This window comes from Ursus maritimus, unplaced genomic scaffold (genome assembly GCF_017311325.1).
Source record: "Ursus maritimus isolate PB19 unplaced genomic scaffold, ASM1731132v1 scaffold_22, whole genome shotgun sequence".
Lineage (NCBI taxonomy): Eukaryota > Metazoa > Chordata > Mammalia > Carnivora > Ursidae > Ursus > Ursus maritimus.
In genome coordinates this window covers 31,899,432-31,918,505 of record NW_024424675.1, presented here as the reverse complement: position 1 = coordinate 31,918,505, position 19,074 = coordinate 31,899,432, and the positions used below count along the sequence as shown (strand labels likewise).

The window sequence follows — 19,074 nt, the reverse complement described above, 5'->3', positions numbered from 1 at the left end:
ATGGACGACAAGTAGCCTTTTGCTGATGACTCAAGCTGCCCATTGTGACCTTTCATGACTGCTCCCTGACATCACACAGTGTACCTCTCAGAGTCAAGAGGGGCTGGCATGTACCTTCTTTACGTTCCTGTGGGGCAGCTGTGGTTTCTGGCTCTTGCAGGTGCTTTATATGGTTCTTCTGTCTCACCTGCCATTTGTAACTCAGCTCTCTGTGCAGCTGCCCCTGACAGCTCCTCTCCTTTTCCTAACCCACCACTCGTGGTCGCACAGCACAGGAAGCATAAGTTGTTAAGAACTTGGCCGACAGAGCTCTAAGGGCCAACTCTGGGCAGAGGACAGCTCCATCCTCCCTACCAAAGGGTTTTTCCACCAGCGGCATTTCGTTTTGACTCTGGGAAGTGAGCTACTCTGCTTCAAGAACAATTTCTCATGGAGCCAGAAGCCTTAGAAATTTGCCCTTACAACCCTCACCACCGAGTCCCACTCAGCAGATTTCAGTACCACCTGGCATCCTGCAGGAAAAAGAACCCCAAGAAAGCCAAAAAGATGGCCAGTTGCAAATACAACGCCTGCCACGTGGTCCCCATCAAAAAGCTGGAGGAGCACGAGGCTGCCTGCGTCAACAGAAGCACAATGGAGGAGGAGGACAGCTTGCGCCCTCTGAAAGTTAGCCTTCCAAGTTCAGAGCAGAATGGAAAGGCCCCTCCAGGGCCCCCCTGGCTCCCCAGTTCTGACGTCTGGAATGTTGATGGCACTAACTGCCATCCCATGTTTGTCCTTAAGACTTTTGTTCCCCAAAAGCTTGTTTGTGAAAGCGATACAAGAGAGTCAGAGAGAGAGGCCCACCCCCCATCCGTGACCACCCCCCAGAAGACCCTCAGACCAGGAGAGTAAACCACCAGCAGCAGAAAGGAGCCACTCGCCTCTTAAATACCTGAAAGAAGATGCAACTCACCCAAATAAAAGCATGCAAAGTGAACCACCCTGGGCTGCCTTTTTTTTTTTTTTTTTCCATGTAGCAGTTGGTAAAGATCTAAAGGCTGGCAGGACATTCTGCTGGTAAAGATGGGGCAAACAGGCACTTTCATAACACTGGTGAGAACGTAAGTTGGTAGGTAAACCTCTGTGGAGGGCGATTAGGCATTAGCTGTAAAAGTCAGCAGTGTGCTCTGCTTGGATGGAGCAATCCCCTTTCTAGGAATTCATCCTGTGACTACATTCACACTTGCGGAAAATGAGGTAAGTGCACGCTTATCCACTGCCACGTTATTTGTAGCAGTGAGGGTCAAAGAGGCAGAAATGGTCTAAATATCCCTTAGGGGAGGGTTTCATTAAATGAATAACACAGCCATACAAAGACGTCTATGCTGCCATGAGAAAGGGTGAGGAGGCTCTTTCTGGACTAGTTTGGAAAGGCTAAAACACAGTGTTTAACTCAGACACCAGCAAACTTTTTCTCTAAAAGGCCAGAGAGTAAACATTTTAGGCTTCACAAGCCACATGTTCTCTGTCACAGCTATTCAGCTCTGCCTGGGTGGCAGAGAAGCAGCCGCAGACAGAACGTAGACAAATGAATGTAGGTTCCAATAAAACTATTTATAGAAACCGGTAACAGGCTGGATGTGGCCTATGGGGCATAGTTTGCCAACCCCTGGTTTAACTGAGAAAAGCCAAGTCCCGAATACTCTGTATATTATACTACCATTTTTGCAGAGTTGTGGGAGAGAACATGTATATGTATGTTCTTGTATTTGCATAAAATTTCCCTCAAGGACACACCAGAACAGGCACCTGCCCACAGAGCCTACAATGTCTCCTATCTGATCCCTTACAGAAAAAGCTGGCTGGTCTCTTCCCTAGAAACTTACCAGCCCTCCCCAGGGAAGAGAACTAGGTAACCGAAAGTCAGGAGAGAGACACTTCCCTATAGACCCTTTAGTATCTTTTATTTATTTTTTCTACAGGGAGACAAAAAAAAAGATGTAAAATTTTAATGCCATGGTTTATGTTACACCTCACTGTGTCTCATGAACATTGAAAACCCTGCACTCTTTGGCTGTGGAACCCTCCCCTCAGATAACCACACACCAACACAATGCTACCTGGAATTCTAAGACGATTCACAGACCAAATTCATCTGTTGTTATTTCATATGTAAGAAACTCAGGTTAAGAATGGAATGTCCCTAAATAGTAGAGGTATTAACTGTTGGGGAAGATTAAGATGAAGTGGTGATGCCTCAGAAGGCCTGGTAATTTGTGATCGTTCACACTCGTGAGTCTCCTCCCTCCCTCATGAACTTGAACAAGGGCATACTTCAACTGCACTTTAGCCAACAGCTGGAACACTGTTTAAGTCTATGTAACAGCTGGTCTCACGGAGGAGAAAACACTGAAATAGGTTAGACCTTGCTCATATTGTGTCAGACAAGTTCGATCATCTGCCACAGACTGTTGCTTGCAACCCTTCAGTACTTTTACATGGGAGTATATATGAATATATCATCAGGCCACAGAATTAAAATACATTTTCTTAAACTGCAAAAGACTTAAGTCTTTTGAAAGCTTTTCAGGAGGAAGTCTTAACTAAGTCAGTTTTAAATAATCATAGCTTTGCCAATCCTGGGCCCTTCAATTCTTTCTACAAAGTGTGAAATAAAGATTTCTTCTTCTGAAGAAGGAGGAGGAGGTGGGTGGGGAAGAGGTAGTGGTGGTGGTGGTAGTAGTACTAGTAGTTGTTGTTCTAGGTGTTGGCTTTAGAAACTCCATGATTAATAAAGTACATGAATTAGAAAACTGTCATATAGGAAGCAGGTGAAATAAGGTGATCTGTAGGGCACCTGTAAACATCTGTAAACTATAGGCCACCAGGACCAGGAAAAAGAAAAACGTAATTTGGTTTGGGGCGTGAATTAAACAAATTGGTCATGAGTTAATCGTCACTGAAGCTGAGTGATAGATAAATTTTACTATTCTCTCCGTTTTTATATAAATTCAAAATCTTCCATACTAAAAGGTTTTTAAAAATACATGTATATATACTAAATGCAATGTGGGATCCCAGATTGGATACTGGAACAGAAAAAGACATGAGTGGAAAAACCGGTGAATCCAAATAAAGTCTGTAGTTGAGTTACTAGTATTGTACCAACATAAACTTCCTTAGTTCTGTTAAATGCACGATGCTTTTGTAAAATGTTAACGTTAGGGAAAGCCAGGTGGGGAGTATATGCGAACTCTCTGCACTATCTTTGCAAGTTTTCTGTAAATCTAAAATGATTTCAAAACTAAAAATTTAAACACACACAGAGCAAAGAGCAGCACGATAGCCAGGACTGAAGCCCAGTTCCACCTCTTCCTAATGCTAGATCTCGGGCATAACCTAACCCTTGTGTGATTCCTGGGATGACAAACTCCCAGGACGATGTGGAGCGTTGAGGGATCTAACTCATGTAAGATTATCAGGATAGTGTCTAGCACTCGGGAAGCTCTCAACTAATGCTACCTACTAGTAGCAGAAATGGAGGTGGTGTTACTTAGCAAAAAGAAAATGTAATGAGGTAAGAGAAACAATGATGAGTAAGTGAATTTATAAAATATGTACACAAAGTTAATCAACTGAGAAAATCATCAATTTTGCATTTAAAATGATAAAACAAAACTCAATGAAAATAGGCCAGGAAAGGCTATCGTTCAAAAGGACAGAAACAGTAACAAACATGCATATTAAAAAGTTTTAAATAGCCTCTAAAATCAGAGAAATATTTTTAATGTAATTCAAACCAGGCAAGAGGAGAAAATAGACCAGATTACAGAAAACTTTATAAATTCAACAAAGAAAAGGGGAAAACACAAAATAAAATGGTAAAAATCAATCCAAATATGTCAATAGTCATATAAATGGAAACAGACTTAACCCACCTATTAAGAAACATTCCATTTACCTCTCTAAACCAAAAACATGTCTATTCTGAGCAATACTAACCAATACCTTTAAGCCAAAGATAGAGATAAATACATGAAACGTGTGCCGCCGCCACCACCTTCCCCACGTATAACAGACATAACTAATCAATCACAGCACTTTCCTGAGCCTGGACAATACCTTCAGAATCTTTCCCAACACAATGCTCCAGGATTCCATTGTGCAGAGACAGAAGTAAGCTCTATCTTGACAGAGCCCCCTGTAGGCAAGTTTTCCAGTTGGCCCACTGACCCACATGGCCTGACCTGAGGTGTTTCAGGAAAAATAAGGAATAAAAGGGCTTAAGAAAAACTCTTGCCTGGACATTAGGAAAGAAAGACCAGGCAAGAAAGGAATATCTGTTATAAATTCCTGGGCTGGCTCTCAACCAGCTGTTCCCTCTCCTCAGTCCTCATTCCTTGCCTCTCCTGGACCAGTCTCCAGAGAACACTGGCTTCAAGCCACATGCTTACCAAGACCATCATAAAAACATTTGTCAGCAGTGATGGTGACCACAGCAAGCTAGTGCTGGGCTGGGCGCCAGTGGCTGAATCACAAAGGAGAGCCCATGGCCAGGGAAAAGCACCCACCAACTCTGAGCAGCAGGCAAGCTTTCCAAGTTCATGTCGAAAACTCCTGGCATAGGGGGAGTCTAGTAGAAGAGCTGTGTCCTAGGGCAGAGGGGACTCTGGCATGGCAGAGGAAAGAGGGGAAAAAGGGGAGCTACACTGGGACGAGGTGCCTTGCAGATATTGTTTTATTAAGACCTGTGACAACAGGGGTGCCCGGGTGGCTCAGTCAGTTAAGTGCCTGCCTTCAGGTCAGGTCATGATCTCCAGGGAGCCTGTTTCTCCCTCTCCCTCTACCCCCAGCCCCTGCTCATGCTCTCTCTCAAATAATAAAATAAAATAAAATAAAATAAAATAAAATAAAATAAAATAAAAAGACCTGTGACAACAGAGGGGGGCAACTATTATTTCCAATATACAGATATGAAAAATGAGCCTTGGTTCACAAAGCTCGTAAGTAGCAAGTGGCCTACTGAATTCGAACCCATCCCCAGCAACTCCACTCCCATGTATGTATAAACCAGAAACGTGTATGTGAACTCACCAAAAGATTAGGACAAGCAGTTCACAACAGCTCAATTATAATAGCCAATCCAGAAACTTTCCCCATGTCCTTTAGGAGAATGGGTAAATTCTGCAAAAATTATACCATGGAATGCTATACAGTGACGAGGATAAACAAACTGTAACTACCCAAATCAACATGGGTAAATCTTATGTATTATGAAATTCAGTTTACACATTAAAAAAAAAGAAAAAAAAGGCAAAACACGTTCCTGGCTGACTTGGTCGGTAGAGCACGGGACTCTTGGATCTAGAGGTTGTAAGTTTGAGACCCGTGTTGGGTGTAGAGATTACTTAAAGATAAAATCTTTTAAAAATAAATAAAAGTAGGGGCGCCTGGGTGGCACAGTGGTTAAGCGTCTGCCTTCGGCTCAGGGCGTGATCCCGGTGTTACGGGATCGAGCCCCACATCAGGCTCCTCCGCTATGAGCCTGCTTCTTCCTCTCCCACTCCCCCTGCTTGTGTTCCCTCTCTCCCTGGCTGTCTCTATCTCTGTCAAATAAATAAATAAAATCTTTAAAAACAAAAAAATAAAAATAAAAATAAATAAAAGTAAAATTTTAAAAAGGCAAAACAAACTGATGGTGTTTGAGGTGAGGAGGGAGGTTCTGGGGTGCTGGTCACGTTCTATTTCTTGCTGTGGGTGCTGGCTACATGACTGTGTTCACTTTGTGAAAATTCATCCAGCTATACACTTGGGATTTGTGCATTTTGCTCTCTGTATGTTGAACTATTATGAAAAGTCTTTAAAAACTGAACCTATACTGGGGCGCCTTGGTGCCTCAGTCATTTAAGCGTCCGTCCGACCTTTCATTTCAGCTCAGGTCATGGTCTCGGGGTTGTGAGATCAAGCCCCATGTGTCAGGCTCCCAGCTCGGCGGGGGGGTCTCCTTCTCTCCTTCTCCCTCTGCCCTTCCCCCGACTAGCTCACACACGTGCACTCTATCTTGCTCTCACTCTAAAATTAATCTTTAAAAAAAAAAAAAATACTGAACCCATACCTAATGCCCAGGCTGCTTCTCCTGCAGCACACCACTTCCCCAGCTGATAGCTACGAAGCAGATGATGACACAGAACCGGGCACACCAAAGGGCAAACCTCCAAGCCAAAGTGGCTCAAGCCCTGCCTGGAAACTTCCCCTTGGAGTACTCCACTGAAGCATGGAACTCCACACGAACTCCTTTTTTGCAGGGTTTCTTGAGCATGAGAAAGGGATGACAAAGCATTTTGTAGTAACATCTTAAGAGCCCTACTTCCTGAGCCTCGAGTGTGTGCCAGTGTTCTCTCTAGTCCCTTCAACAACTCTGACAGGTTAAGGATTCTCCCCATTTTATAATGAGGACTCCAAGGCTCAGAGGAGGGAAGAGACATAGCCAGTAACAGCGAGGCTGGGATTCACATCCAGGTCTGTCTGATCCAAAGTCAAAGAGCCTGGGAAAGCTAGCCCGATGTCCTGGGGAACAATTAAGACACAGGCATAGTCACATGGCTCTGAATTCTAGAACCCTTCACTGCACTCATTTCCAGCCCAGTTCTAGGAACTCCAGGTCTCCTAAGTTCCTCCTCCATCCAGCTGAGCCCAGAGTGCACTATTCATTTTCCAGGGCTTTCTAGTGAACACAAGTCTACCTTGTGTATCAGCTAGTTATTACCACAATAATGCTGAGTATCAAACCACCCCAACGTTCAGCGGCTGAGACAACATTCTTACCATGCGTCATTTGGAGGTTGACTAACCTAGGTTTACAAAAAGCTGACAAAAAAAACAGGATATTGGATATTTAGACAGTAGGATTAGCATATGACAAAAATGAGACACTGCCCCCAATGCCTGCAGACTATACATTCTTTTCAGATGCATGAGGAATTACAAAATTAATCAAAATTGATCACATGCTTGACCAAAAAGCAAGTTTTGACAAATTTTAAAGATATGAAACCACATAGACTATGTTCCCTGACCACAGGGAACACAATTTAGATAGAAATCAACACTAAAAAATGATAAAGCTTCCCCCACCTCTCTGATCCTAGCTGCCCAAGGCATTTCTTCCTGCCACATCACTTCGCGGCAGAATGAGACATTTACTGAGCACCTATTGGATACCAGGCTGGGCTGCTCTCCGGGCAGGGTGCAGGGACTCTTTCCCAGAGAAGGAGAGACATGTTCTCAGCTGTGCCTTTCTGAAGGGCATTTGTGACTCAGGCTTTACACCTGTCCTTGCCAGGTACATTTATTGCATACTTTAACCTAGATAACTACAGGGCAGCCCTAGTTAACATACAGGTGAAACACCTCCATCCTGGCCAGCTGAGACCACCCGTCTACATCAGTGAAAAGCCTGATTCTTAATTCATATCAAAATTCAGCTTTAATTACTTTAAAACACACATGGCTGAAGGTGGAAACATAAATCCATCTGAGAGAGGGTTGAATCACTATCATTACTAAATCAGAGACTCGGTGATTTGTGGAAAAAGGGCAGAATTGATTCATGCTAGGGTCTGCTGAGATCGTGGCTACTTCTGGCAGTTAGAGTCCCCAGGTAATCCTGGCCTATCGACAACCTGTCCTGGGACCCTGACTTCACCACAGACCAGCTTCCCATGTACCCTAGTCATTCCTACTTAGATATTACAAAGGAGGGAGAATTTTTTCTCCAAATAAAGAATCTTTTTCTTCACAATTGCTGTCCAACAATGGAGTGGGCTGCTGAGGAAAAGTCACCTCTCCCAATTAGAGGAGGTGTTCAAGCAAAAGCCAAACAACTGCTTGATGAGGCTGCTGAAGAAAAGGCCTGAAAAGCAGAAAACTGCCTCAAGGACTTTTCCAAGACCTTCAAGAAACTGCTATGGCTCACTTTACCTGCTGCTGCGAACACACAAATGGCCACCAGGTGGTGAAAGAGTCACACCATCACTGCAAAAGCTTTAGTAGCCCAGCACACAGCTTTTCCTGGAAATACCAAAAACCTAATTGAAGCACAATAAAAACAACTAAAATTAAAAAAAGGATTACCATATGATCCATCAATCCCACTTCTGGGTATACAGCCAAAAGGACTGAAAGCAGGCTCTCGAGATACATGCACACCCATGTTGATAGCAGCATTATTCACAATAGACAAGAGCTGGAAGCAACCCTACTGTCTGTTCACAGAAAGATGAATGGGTAACTAAAACGTGGTCTCTATGTGCAGTGGAATATTCTTCAGTCGTAAAAAGGAAGGAAATTCTGACCCAAGCTATAACAGGGATAAACCTATGCTAAGTTAAATCAGCTGTCACAGAACAATACTGTATGATTCCACTTTATATATTTACAGTAGTCAAATTCATAGAAATAGAAGGTAGAATGGCAGTTTCCAGAGACTGGGGGAGGCGGAAATGAGGAGCTGTTTAATGAGTACGGTTTCAGTTTTGGAAGCTGAAAAAATTCTAGAGATCTGTTGCATGACAATGTGCATAGAGTTAACATGGCTGAATTGTACACTTAGAAAAGGTTAAGATGGTAAACTTTGTTATGTATTTAACCACAATTTTTAAAAAATGGGACAAAACTGAGACTCATGTAGAAGGGATCTGGGATTATCAGTCATGAGCGGAGACTGTGAATCAGGCCTTCGGAGTCACTTTAATCTCTGGGCACCCCAGCACAGGTGAGTATTGATGGAGGATATAGTCCAGCCTGGGACAGGGAGGCCTGCATCTGGGAAGGGGTGGGCATCTCTCTGGGAAAGGCCTCTGGGCTCTTGCAGGGTCTGTGTCTGGGTAGCTGGGGTGGAAGGAGGGGTGGTTTGTGAAGATGCACATACAACTCTTGGACCACGGATGCTTTTCGGTCAGTCCCTACGGTCACACAGCAGAAATTCAGGTCTTCCCTTGGTCTTGGCAAGAGGACAACTCCACCCTGATGGGGGCGCTTGGGTGGCTCAGTAGGTTAAGCACCTGCCTTCAGCTCAGGTCATGATCCCAGGGTCCTGGGATGGAGTCCCACATCAGGTTCCCTGCTCAGCAGGCAGTCTGCTTCTCTTTCTCCCCCTTCCCCCTGCTTGTATGCACCCTCTCTCTCAAAATAAATCTTAAAAAAAAAAAAAAAGAGGACAACTCCACTTTGAGTAGTCCAACAAGAGATCCTTAGCTCATGAGTGCCCAACAATGGCCAGAGCATCACTGATCCCTCTTGGTTTTCATACTCATTCAAGAAATATTTGTTGAGCACCTACTATCTGCCAGGCACTGATGAGTGCTGGGGATAAAGCTGTGAACACGGCAGGTATCATCCCTGCTCTCTTGGAAGTTACATGCAAAAGGGAGTCATACTTTAAGCCAGCACAATACAAGTGTAACTGTAACTAGGTGGGCCCTTCCCAAGTGGATGTCCCACTGCCTGAGAGACGCAGGCAGGTGGAGGGGACCCACGTGGCTATCGCCACAGAAACCACATGGCACAGGCTGCCCTGAATCTGCCAGGACTGAATTCTTAGAGTGAGTGAAACTGTGAGATGCTGTGGAGCCCAAGGTAGAAAAGACAGCAATGGCCCCAGACATCTCATTGATTTTGATTAACTGAATTAGTACCATTAATCCCTGCTACTCAAAGTGCAGTGCCCAACTCAGCATCACCTGGAAACTTGTTAGAAATGCAGCACCTCAAGCCCCACCTGAGAGCCTCCCCGACCAAAGTCTGCATTTTAACAGGATCCTAATGTGATTCACGTGCAGAATCCGGGAAGCACTTTACTAGCCCGTTGGTGGTGGTTACCTCTGAGGAAAATGGGGGTGGATGGATGAGACGGACCGTCCGCATTTTAATTCGTACCCTTCGTATCACTTGAATTTCATGTGAGCCTTTTAAAATTTAAAAAGAGACAATAAAGTATTAAAAGCATCTTAGAAGCCAATTCCCTTTATTAAAGGGGAGATATAAAACCCAAGTAAGCGTACTACGGATCTCAAACATCACATAGACGCCCTGTACCTAAACATAAGTCCCCGCAGCTTCACACGATGTCCACCCGCCGCACTCGTCCCCGGGGGGCCTGCTTCCGACCCCCAGCTACAACGTTGAGTTGAGAATACCGTTGTCCCATTCGGAATTCTTCATGACTGGGACGCGGGCTCCTCACTGCCCAACTCCTTCTCCTCCACCCTCGTGCGGGTCCAGCTTGCACCTCGGCTGCAGCCTCCCGCTCGGTGAGGGCCAGCACACCAGGCCAATGCATCCTGACCATACAAGTACCCACACGCCCCAGTTCCCCGGGACAGCATCTGTACCAACAAACCACCCCCACACTTCGTGGGACTTAAAATAATACCGAGCTCCAATGGCTCATGAGTCCGTGCTCAGCTGGGCAGTTCTTCTGGACTGGGCCAGATCAGGTGAGGCCAGATGGCTTCGAATGGCTTGGCTCACGCGACTGGACTCCGCTAAAACCGCGGGCCATTCTCGCCTCTCTCGGCAGGCTGTCCCACAATCCCTCACGTGGCAACTAGTGATCGCCATTGGACAAAGCAAATCACGTGCCCTGCGTGGGCGTGGCTTCCGGGAACAGCTGTTCCTTAGGGGCCATTACTGGAGTTCTCATCTCTGTGCATTTGATCCTCTCTCCTTCACTTCCAGGCTCTTAGCCTGCACATGCCGAGCCACCGTCTGGATCCTGTCAGAACACCCGCCCTCTGCCATCCTAACTGAACCCCACCTTTCCCTCCTACTATCGTCTCCTGTACTCCCTCCCTGAACTCGGGTGTTCGGCACCTACCTCCGTCTTGCTAGTCACACCGGCCTAGGAAATACTGGACCCTGGATCCACCCAGATGTGACCCAGTTTCCCCAGGCCGTCCACGGGATGCAGAGCCCTCTGGAGCACTATGTGCCCCGACACTCCCAGTCAAACCACAGAGGGGCTGTCAGCACCGGCTCTGGGAACCAGTCCCTCCGCCCGTGTGGGCTCTCCCTCCCGGTCCCCGTGGTGGCCAGGGGCTGCGGCCAGCCTTCTCACTTCAAGCCTCCCCTTCCTCTTAGCAGGCGGCCTGGCCAACCATGCCATTCGTGATTCCTCTGCTTTCTTCAAAGCCCCTCTTAACCTCTGGCATGTTGTGTATACATGTTGGCTTATAGCTTGTCTGTCCTCTCTAGAATCTAAGCCCTGTGAGAATAAAGTTGTTTGGGAGAGTCTTGGGGTTAATTTTTGTATCCTCATCACCAGAACCACGCCTTGATGCCCGTTCATTGAATGTGTGAAGCAGAGAACAGCTCTAGTGCAGAGTTCACAGGAAGTGGCAAGTTAACAGGTTTGCAGTTGGCAAGGATGCCTCCCTCAGAGGACAGGAAAGAGACTCAGGACAAGCCACGGGCAAGAGTGGGAGACACAGTCTGGAGCAGGTGCCGGCGGAAAGCCCCTGGTGGGTTATAGGCCAGCTCACCGAGGTGCAACCACGGACCACCTGCCTAGAAATCACCCCTGGGAGCCTACAATCAACTCCATGGCGGGAGGACTGGAGGGCAGGTTGTCCCAGAGGCTTGCTGCGTCTGATGTTAACGTAGGTGTTCTACAGACTGGGTCGCCTGTGAACCTCGGAGATGAAGATCCCCCGGTCTCCACTCTCACTGGAGTCACCCATCAATGCTGACAGCCCTGCAGGGAACAGTCCGTGATGGAGCCTGGGCCCTGCAGGTCATCAAGGGAGAGCTGGGGTGGGGGACAGAGGACAGGAGTCCAGCCAGGAAATCAGCAAATGCACAGGGCCATATAGCAGGTGTGGCCCAGCTATGCAACTGACTGGAGCATCAGGCTCTGCTGCAAGAACTGCAGGAGGCAGAGCGGAGCCCTAGTCTCATTCCCAGGCCTTGGCTCTGCAGCAGGAACCAGGACTCAGCCAAGGCTCAAACTGGGTACAACTGTGTGTGACTGGGTCGAGGGCCATCTGGGGAGGGCTCTGCCATGCTGACAGGACCCCATGTGCACCTTCAGCAGGGCAGGGGCGTGTCAGTCAGGACCCAGGTGTGCTAACTCTTTAGAGAGGGGGCCCCCCAGCAAGAGGATCTGTCCCCAAGTCTCCCTTGGGAACCAGAGGCACTGAAGCAAGAGTCTAGAGATGGGTCCCAGGCAGGTACCCATCCCGTGGTGAACTAAGACCTCAGCCCCCAGGCAGGGCCACATGCCAAATCCCATGAACCCCACTGCTGAACACCGCACTCCCTAGTCTAGACCTTCTCAAACTTGGCACCCATCCTGCTTCAATCCCCAGCTTCTAGCCAAGTGGGCCCATTGCACCGTGGTCAGGGTGGACCAGAGCACAGGCTCCAACTGCTGCCATGGCCTTGGCAAGTTAAGGTCACTGTGGTCAGGAAGTTCTGCCCCGCTGCTGGTCGCTCCTTTTTTACCAGTCTCACCTGGGGGCTAGGTTCATGGCAGGCCACGTCAGCCATCCATGGCAAGGCCAAGCAGGGTCCCGATGCACCTTCCCCTCCCTGCTAACAGCCAAGGACTCCTCAGAGCTTTGAGACAGCCACTGGGTGCAGAGGAAACTGCCCCCAGTACACTGGGCCCCTTTGGGGGAAGGCGTCCAGAGCCCCAGACCTGGGCTGTGCAGACAAGGATGTCCTCTGAGGAGGAGGGCCCAGATCTCCAGATCCCTCAAGGCCCCAAGGACAGTCACCAGGGAACCAACCCAGTGACCAGGAAACCACAGGCAGGGGACAGGAGAAAGGTGGAGTCTACAACAACATAAGGAAAAAGGAAATTTTATTTTTTTCAAGAAAATGTACTAATAGGTTGAGGGAAGGAGCACACTGGCCACGTCCCCTGTTCTAAGCAGGGGTCTGAGATGAGGCCAGACCTGACCAGGGCTTGGGAGAACTAATGGGACTCCCTGTGGCACTGGCGAGAGGACCAGGCAGGCCCAGGGGTAGGACTTTGTTCTGTTAGCACCAGGAAGCACCCGCAGCCACTGCTGAACTTGGAGACTAGAGAGTGGGTGGCCCTGCTCTGCCTCCACCTGAGCAGTCTGGGGAGGGGCTGGTGGCAGAAGGCTCCCTGCATGTGGTCATCCGAGTGTGATTCTCAGACTCAAAGGCCAACCTCGGTCCCTCCAGCCCCCTGTAAACATAACGAGCTTGTGACCACCAAGCCCCTCAGGACAAGATGAGGGTCCGAGAAGTGTGGCTGGGCTTCAAGCGGCCCAGGAGCTGCCGGGCTTTCTCTTGCATGAAGAGCTGGTCCCTGGTCCCCCCGCAGGCCACCGTCTTCCAGGCGTTGGTCATCTGGGAGGAGGCAAGAGAGTTACCATCCAGGCAGGGGCAGCATGCACACTCCCAGCAAACGCTGTGAGCATGGCCAGGAGAAACGGGGGACATGTCTATGACCCTCCTCCCTTTCGAAGTCACAAGTCTTCTTGTGCTCCCTCCACCATCCCAGTGGCCCTGGAGAGGTTGCTCCTGTTTCTGAGCTTCCTCAGATGTAGAGCAAGGAGGCTGGACCAGACAACATGGCCGTGCCCATGTGGCACCAGCCTCCGCATGAGGAAAAGTGACAGCCAAGCAGGCGGGTGGGAGGGAACAGCAAGAAATTCATACAGACAGTGAGGTGCAAGCAGCCAGGGCAGCCCCTGCCCTTGAGGACAGACATGTGCTAAGCAACTAAACACAGAGACAATGATTAATTACAAGCGAGACGACGCCGTAAAAGAGGGGCTCGTGTGGAGAGGGGGCTCTCCAGCACACGGCTCCCTCCCCAAAGGAGTGGCGTCCAGACTGAGATCTGAAGTGTCAGCTTAATCAAGCAAACAGAGCCTGAGAAGGGCATTCAGGCAGAGGCGACAGCCTGTGCCAAGTCCCCACGGGTAACACCACATTGGTGGCCAGCACTCACAGGGGCAGGTGTTGGAAAGTGGCTTCGGGGCTTCGGGGCTGCCACCGGCTTCTCGGGCTTGGCCTGCAGGAAGCCCTCGTTGAGGAGGCTGGTGTCCTCTTTGATGCCTGGCACCGTGAGGCTGGAGGAGCTTGACAGGACATTTGTCGGCTGAAAGGAAAACCGAGCCAGACTCACCCTTCTGCCACGAGGGAGGGGGAAAGGGAGGAAACCAGTCACAGCTCAGCAGCTCCACCTCCGGGCTATTGGATCTTGGGCAGGACATTAACTTCTCTAAGCCTCAGTGTCCTCTTCCAGATGAGGACTTCTCTGTCAAGTGCCTGTTTCAGAGCCTGGCACTTAATAGATGCCCAATAATGCCGGTCCTTTTTCCATGGAGCTGGCTTCTCCGCCACAGTCTCAGGCAGGGGTGGGGGTGCTCTAGTTTCTCCTGGGACCAGAAATCTCCACGAGCAGTCACAGATGCCAGCATCAACCAGTACCCACAAGCTGCACCAAGTACCCCTGGCCAGCCCACCTTCCTGCTCTGCTCCGCCTTTACCCTCCTAACAGTCTGCTGGGCTAGGCGCTCTGGTAGGCAAGAACCTGACACTTGGGACAACTGAGAGATCCCAGAGAACAAGGGCCAGCATCAGGACTCCACCAGCATCCCCCCCAACCCCATGTTCTAAACTACTTAACCACACAGCTTGACTGTCTGGCAAGTATTTCACGTACCCAAGGCGATGCCTGTTGCAGGTCTGGCTGCATGGTACTAAGTTCTCAGCCCTGTGGGGCTCCCTGCCCAGTGATGCTTCTCTGTAAGGGCTATGTCTGCAGTAGTCCTAAGTCCCCAGATCTGCAGGATCTGATCAGGCAACCGTTTGTCTCATCCCCCGCGCCCCCCCCCCGGCACTCCTCTCGCTGCCTTCCACTGGGCAACGCACCCCACTGTCGGCTGCCAGAGATCGAGTGTGGTGTGCTTTCTGAGGGCAGGCTCCGTGTAGGCAGCAGCCCCCTTCCTGAGCTCAGCCTGGAACTAGACAGCACCCTTCCCAGGCCTGATGTGTCCCAACCACCTGGCTATGCCTCATCGAGGCACATCAGCGACCTTCTCATCACCCCCATGAGTAGAATATGAGAGAAGGTGCCAGGGACCCAGATTTATGGTTTTCAAACATGTTCTAGCAATGCAACTCTAGCAATGCAGTAAATGCTTCTATGAAAGACACATGCAGAGCTGCCTTGATTGAAACTGGGGGGTGGGTGCCCAGCCCCACTTTCTCCATCAGCCCTTTACAGCTAAGCCCGACACCCAGAGCCCAGTCCGAGAACCACCAGACCACTCCCCCACCAGGGTCCCCTCACAGCTAAAGGGTTCTAAAGGCAGAGGGCCTCCAGGGAGACTCCATCCTCCCTGGGCCAGACGAGCCTTCTGCAGTTCTGGGCAAGGCAAGCAGGTGACAGGGTGGTTTTTCTCTCAGACCCCTTACCAAGGACAGCACCTTGGGCAGTGTGGACATCACCAGCTTCACATCCTCATCCACGATGTCAAGAGCCAGGGACTTGCGGACCTTCTTGATGGGGCTCCGCCGCAGCTAGGGATGGGGAGGAGGGAGATAAGGCAGACGTTTGGGATTCCCGAGTTTTTGGGGTTGCCTGCCCCAACCACCCTGGTCACAGAGCCACACCCTGATGCAGTGGAGCCTTCGAGCCAGGTCCCTGACTGGCAAGGATTGGGATGGGGGTGGGGGGAACGCAGGTAGACCAGGAGACCCTGGCCCCATCACAGATTTAGCACCCAGGACAGACCGTCCTGCCAGATCCAACCACAGGGAGGCCAAGACACAAACACCTCCACCCAGAGACCCACTCCTCATCCCCAGATGGACCATGCACAGCTCCCAGGCCTCTACCACGCTAAACTCACCCCTAAACAGGCCTGGGAGAGAATCATCCAAGTTACACCTCAAATACCCACCTGCAGACGAGGAACACAGACACATAAACCTGAGGGACATAGGCCTCTTATAGAATACCCAGCCCTGCACCAATACCAGGGAGGAGCTCTGGGACTAACTCACCCCCCCCCACACACCCAGCAGTATGTCCTAAATTGGTACTGCCATGGCTCAGAACCAACATCTGACATGGAGAAGCCAGGGAGGGCCCTGGGTCAAGTTCTCTGAACCTACACACCCAGGGGTCCTTGCCCCATGGGCCCCTCCCAGACTGAATGCCCACCTTCCCCACACACCCATCTGGCACATTCCCATCTTCCCACCTCTCCTCAGAAGAAAGCATCTGCAAGAAAGGGGGACATGAAATCCATCTGCTTTCAGGGAACCACACACGTGGTGCAGCAGGGGCGTGGCTTCTGGGCTGGCTTGGGACAACCCCTGCCCTGCACTCTGCACCCAGGTGTCCCTGACCAGTGTCCCCACCAGCTCTCCACCTCACCTGAACCAACTGTCCCCCACCCGGCTCACATAGCCCAGATGCGTGGCTGAAGTCATCTGAGGACTTCCCTTGGAATCCTCTGTGTCCCTTTCTACTTACTCCCTGACTGCTGTGTGCATCGAGAGAGTCACTGGTGTGTTGTCTAGCATCTGCCTCTGCACCCTCGACTCCAGGAGGGAGTGACCACGTCTGGGTCTGTATCGCCATCCTATCCACTGTACCCAGCCCAGAGCCTACTTGAGAAGGGTCCCAACACAATGCTGCTAAAGGAAGGGCCTAGCTCAGAGAGATAAGGGGAGGGTCCCCAGCACCAGGGCCTCACTTTGGTGGGTTTTGTTGATAACCACTCTGAGGAACAAAGGGCATGGGCTGCAGCTCCACCTTCCCCAGTGATCAACTTTTACCAGCTATTCCCAGACTCACCCCCTCCCCACGGCTCCACCTCCCTTGGCCCAAACTGCCCAGCCTGGTAGGAAGGGGATCTCCAGCCCCACCGGCCACTCACCCCAGCCTTCCTCTTCTGCTTCTCAGGCCTCGCTTCGTCCTCAATGATGAGCTCGATGCCGGCCTCCGAGCGCAGCACCTCTTTCAAGTCCTCCTCCAAGTGTGGGGTCTGGGGCTGGGGGTGGGGGGGTGGGGCAGCCCATGTGAGGCTCCACAGCCAGGCTCTGGGACCCAGCCACACCCTGGCTGTCCTAGGCAATGCAGGAAGGAGGCCCGGGGCCAGGATGCTGACGCTGACCTCGCACCCATTCATGACCATTAACTGTCCTGTCTCGCAGGATAGACAAGCAGACACCGACCTCAACTCACTGAGGCCCATCATGAGCCAGGAGTATACCCACATCACCACAGCGACCCTCACACAACCCCGTGCAACAGCTGTCATCTTCCACAGGGTAGACATGGGAAGCTCAGAGACAGCAAGCGCCTGGCCCAAGGTTATAGAGCTGTGGAGTTAGAACCTGGACACCTTCAAGCCCTAACTCCTCACCCCCTTTGTTCCACACTAATGGGGACTCGGTTCCATTTCCCATTCTTGGGCCTGTGGGGCTCCAGGTGACCTCTCTGGCTTCAGGCGGCACTGACAAGGGAAGGAAGAGAGCAGCAGTTGCAGGGGAAGGCAACCCTGTGAAGTCACTCTAAAAGCCCCTACATGCTTTAATTTTAGTTGGCAAGGTCAGACGTGCCCTCTCAAACCTGTCCGGAATGCATGCCAGTATCTCAGTGTCTGGGAACCATATCCCCACCTGCACTAGACAGAGAGGTGCTAACTAGTGCCTCACTGGGCTCATGGACTCCGTCAGCTCATCCGCTCCATCCCAGGGCTGGAGAGACCACAGCAAGAGAACCCCACACAGTGGCGGTGACGGGAGGCGGGGGCAGGCAGGCCACAGACCGTTTATAGGCCAAATGCTTCTTGACAACCTTTCTCTCACCTTCAACTCATTTCTAAAATACCTGCCTCTGTTTCAGAAAGCCCACGGTGCCAGCTTTCTGTTTTCACTGGGGAAGAGTACGACCATCCCACTGGGAGGAGTGGGGAGAAGGGCGGTCTGCCCACTGCCAGGAAGGTGCCTCCTCACTGGCCCCTCAGGCTCACCCACAAGCTGGCTTTCCCGTGTTTCAGAAAGCACTGGCAGCGGACCAAAGCCGTCAGTGTGAGAAGCCATTGGCCACAGCACCCGAGCCAGTCCTTCTCGTTCGCGGCATCTGCCCATCTTCTCCCCGGCACGGACGATACACTAGGAGTGCTGAGTTCTCCAGGCGCCAGTGTTTCATGCAACCCGCACCCCACCACCCTGAGCTTCACCAGGATGCCACCGCGTCTCCAGCACCAGCCAGTGCCCACCCAGCATGTTGCAGGTATTCAGGAAAGGTCTGATGAATTGGTAAGTAACTCAGCCTCGGAGCACCCATTTGTAAAATCAGGATATTTGCAACTTCTCAGGGCTGCTGGGAGAGTCCGTGAGGTCTCAGAGGGAAAGGGCTCTGTGAGCCATACATAGCTACGTGGATCTGAGAGACCCCACCGTGCACACCCGCCTGGCTGCACCACATACCAGGGGCTTTAGTGGTCCGTACTTCTCCAGGGCATTCTTGAACGGGGTTGGCGTATGGGGAGTGTTGTCCATGGAGTACTTCTGATCTGGGGTTACAAACCTGTCAGGCAGAGAAGGAGGCTGAGCAATGGGGTAGGGGACAGACACCTGTCACTCTGCCACAGGCTGCCCATGACTCCCACCGTCCTTCCACCTGACCTTTGGCCTCAGCAGCAAGAAGGAAGCCCCAGGCATATGGTCTCTTCCCATGACACATCCCTACCCACATTTATACCCCTAAGGGTCTTCATCAGGGCCTTAGAGGACTGGCCAGCCTCAAAAACAGGAAAGAACAGGACATAGTCTAAGAAGCCCTTGGAGCCCCAGCCAGGTGGAAGAACGTTTGGGAATGTTGCTCAGACTTTTCATAAACAGGGCAGGCCCACAGCCACACTGCAGGCCCAGCAAGAGAAGGGCAGGGGAGCAAGGCAAGAATCCAGGAAGACCAAGTCCCTTCCCCAAGCTCTCTCCAGAGAGCGCGTGCCACATGGAGAGCACGTGGCAGTGGCATTATAAAGGGAAGACACGTGATGCGAGATGGTGAAGTCAACACACGGGCTTAGT

The 19,074-nt window shown here is 50.5% G+C and overlaps 2 protein-coding genes and 1 non-coding gene across 4 annotated transcripts in view; 1 reads left to right on the top strand and 2 right to left on the bottom strand.

Moving 5' to 3' along the window:
- The first annotated feature begins 322 nt into the window (after positions 1–322).
- On the top strand, positions 323–931 carry GTSF1L (gametocyte specific factor 1 like). Its single transcript, XM_008698088.1, has one exon. It carries the CDS (start codon positions 430–432, stop codon positions 892–894), a length of 465 nt encoding a protein of 154 aa, XP_008696310.1. The 5' UTR covers positions 323–429; the 3' UTR covers positions 895–931.
- A 1,415-nt stretch (positions 932–2,346) lies between these two features.
- Positions 2,347–2,459, bottom strand: LOC121104679. Its single transcript, XR_005837028.1, has one exon. It is a non-coding gene; the product is annotated as a small nucleolar RNA SNORA28 (small nucleolar RNA).
- Positions 2,460–12,827: 10,368 nt separating this feature from the next.
- Positions 12,828–19,074, bottom strand: part of MYBL2 (MYB proto-oncogene like 2) — a 31,523-nt gene continuing 25,276 nt past the window's right edge. Inside the window, exons 10-14 of one of the 2 annotated variants that reach the window (XM_040638333.1) lie at positions 18,472–18,571; positions 16,914–17,027; positions 15,442–15,546; positions 13,970–14,119; positions 12,828–13,362 (exon numbers count right to left, since the gene is read on the bottom strand). In XM_040638333.1, coding sequence (XP_040494267.1) covers positions 13,234–13,362; positions 13,970–14,119; positions 15,442–15,546; positions 16,914–17,027; positions 18,472–18,571 — 598 coding nt within the window. In that variant the 3' untranslated portion in view covers positions 12,828–13,233. The remainder of the gene's footprint in view (positions 13,363–13,969; positions 14,120–15,441; positions 15,547–16,913; positions 17,028–18,471; positions 18,572–19,074) is intronic. The other variant, XM_040638334.1, reaches the window with a different exon arrangement.

Bases quoted from the DNA above. Each gene is read 5' to 3' on its own strand.
- GTSF1L (XM_008698088.1), top strand. From the start codon at position 430: ATGGAGCCAGAAGCCTTAGAAATTTGCCCTTACAACCCTCACCACCGA.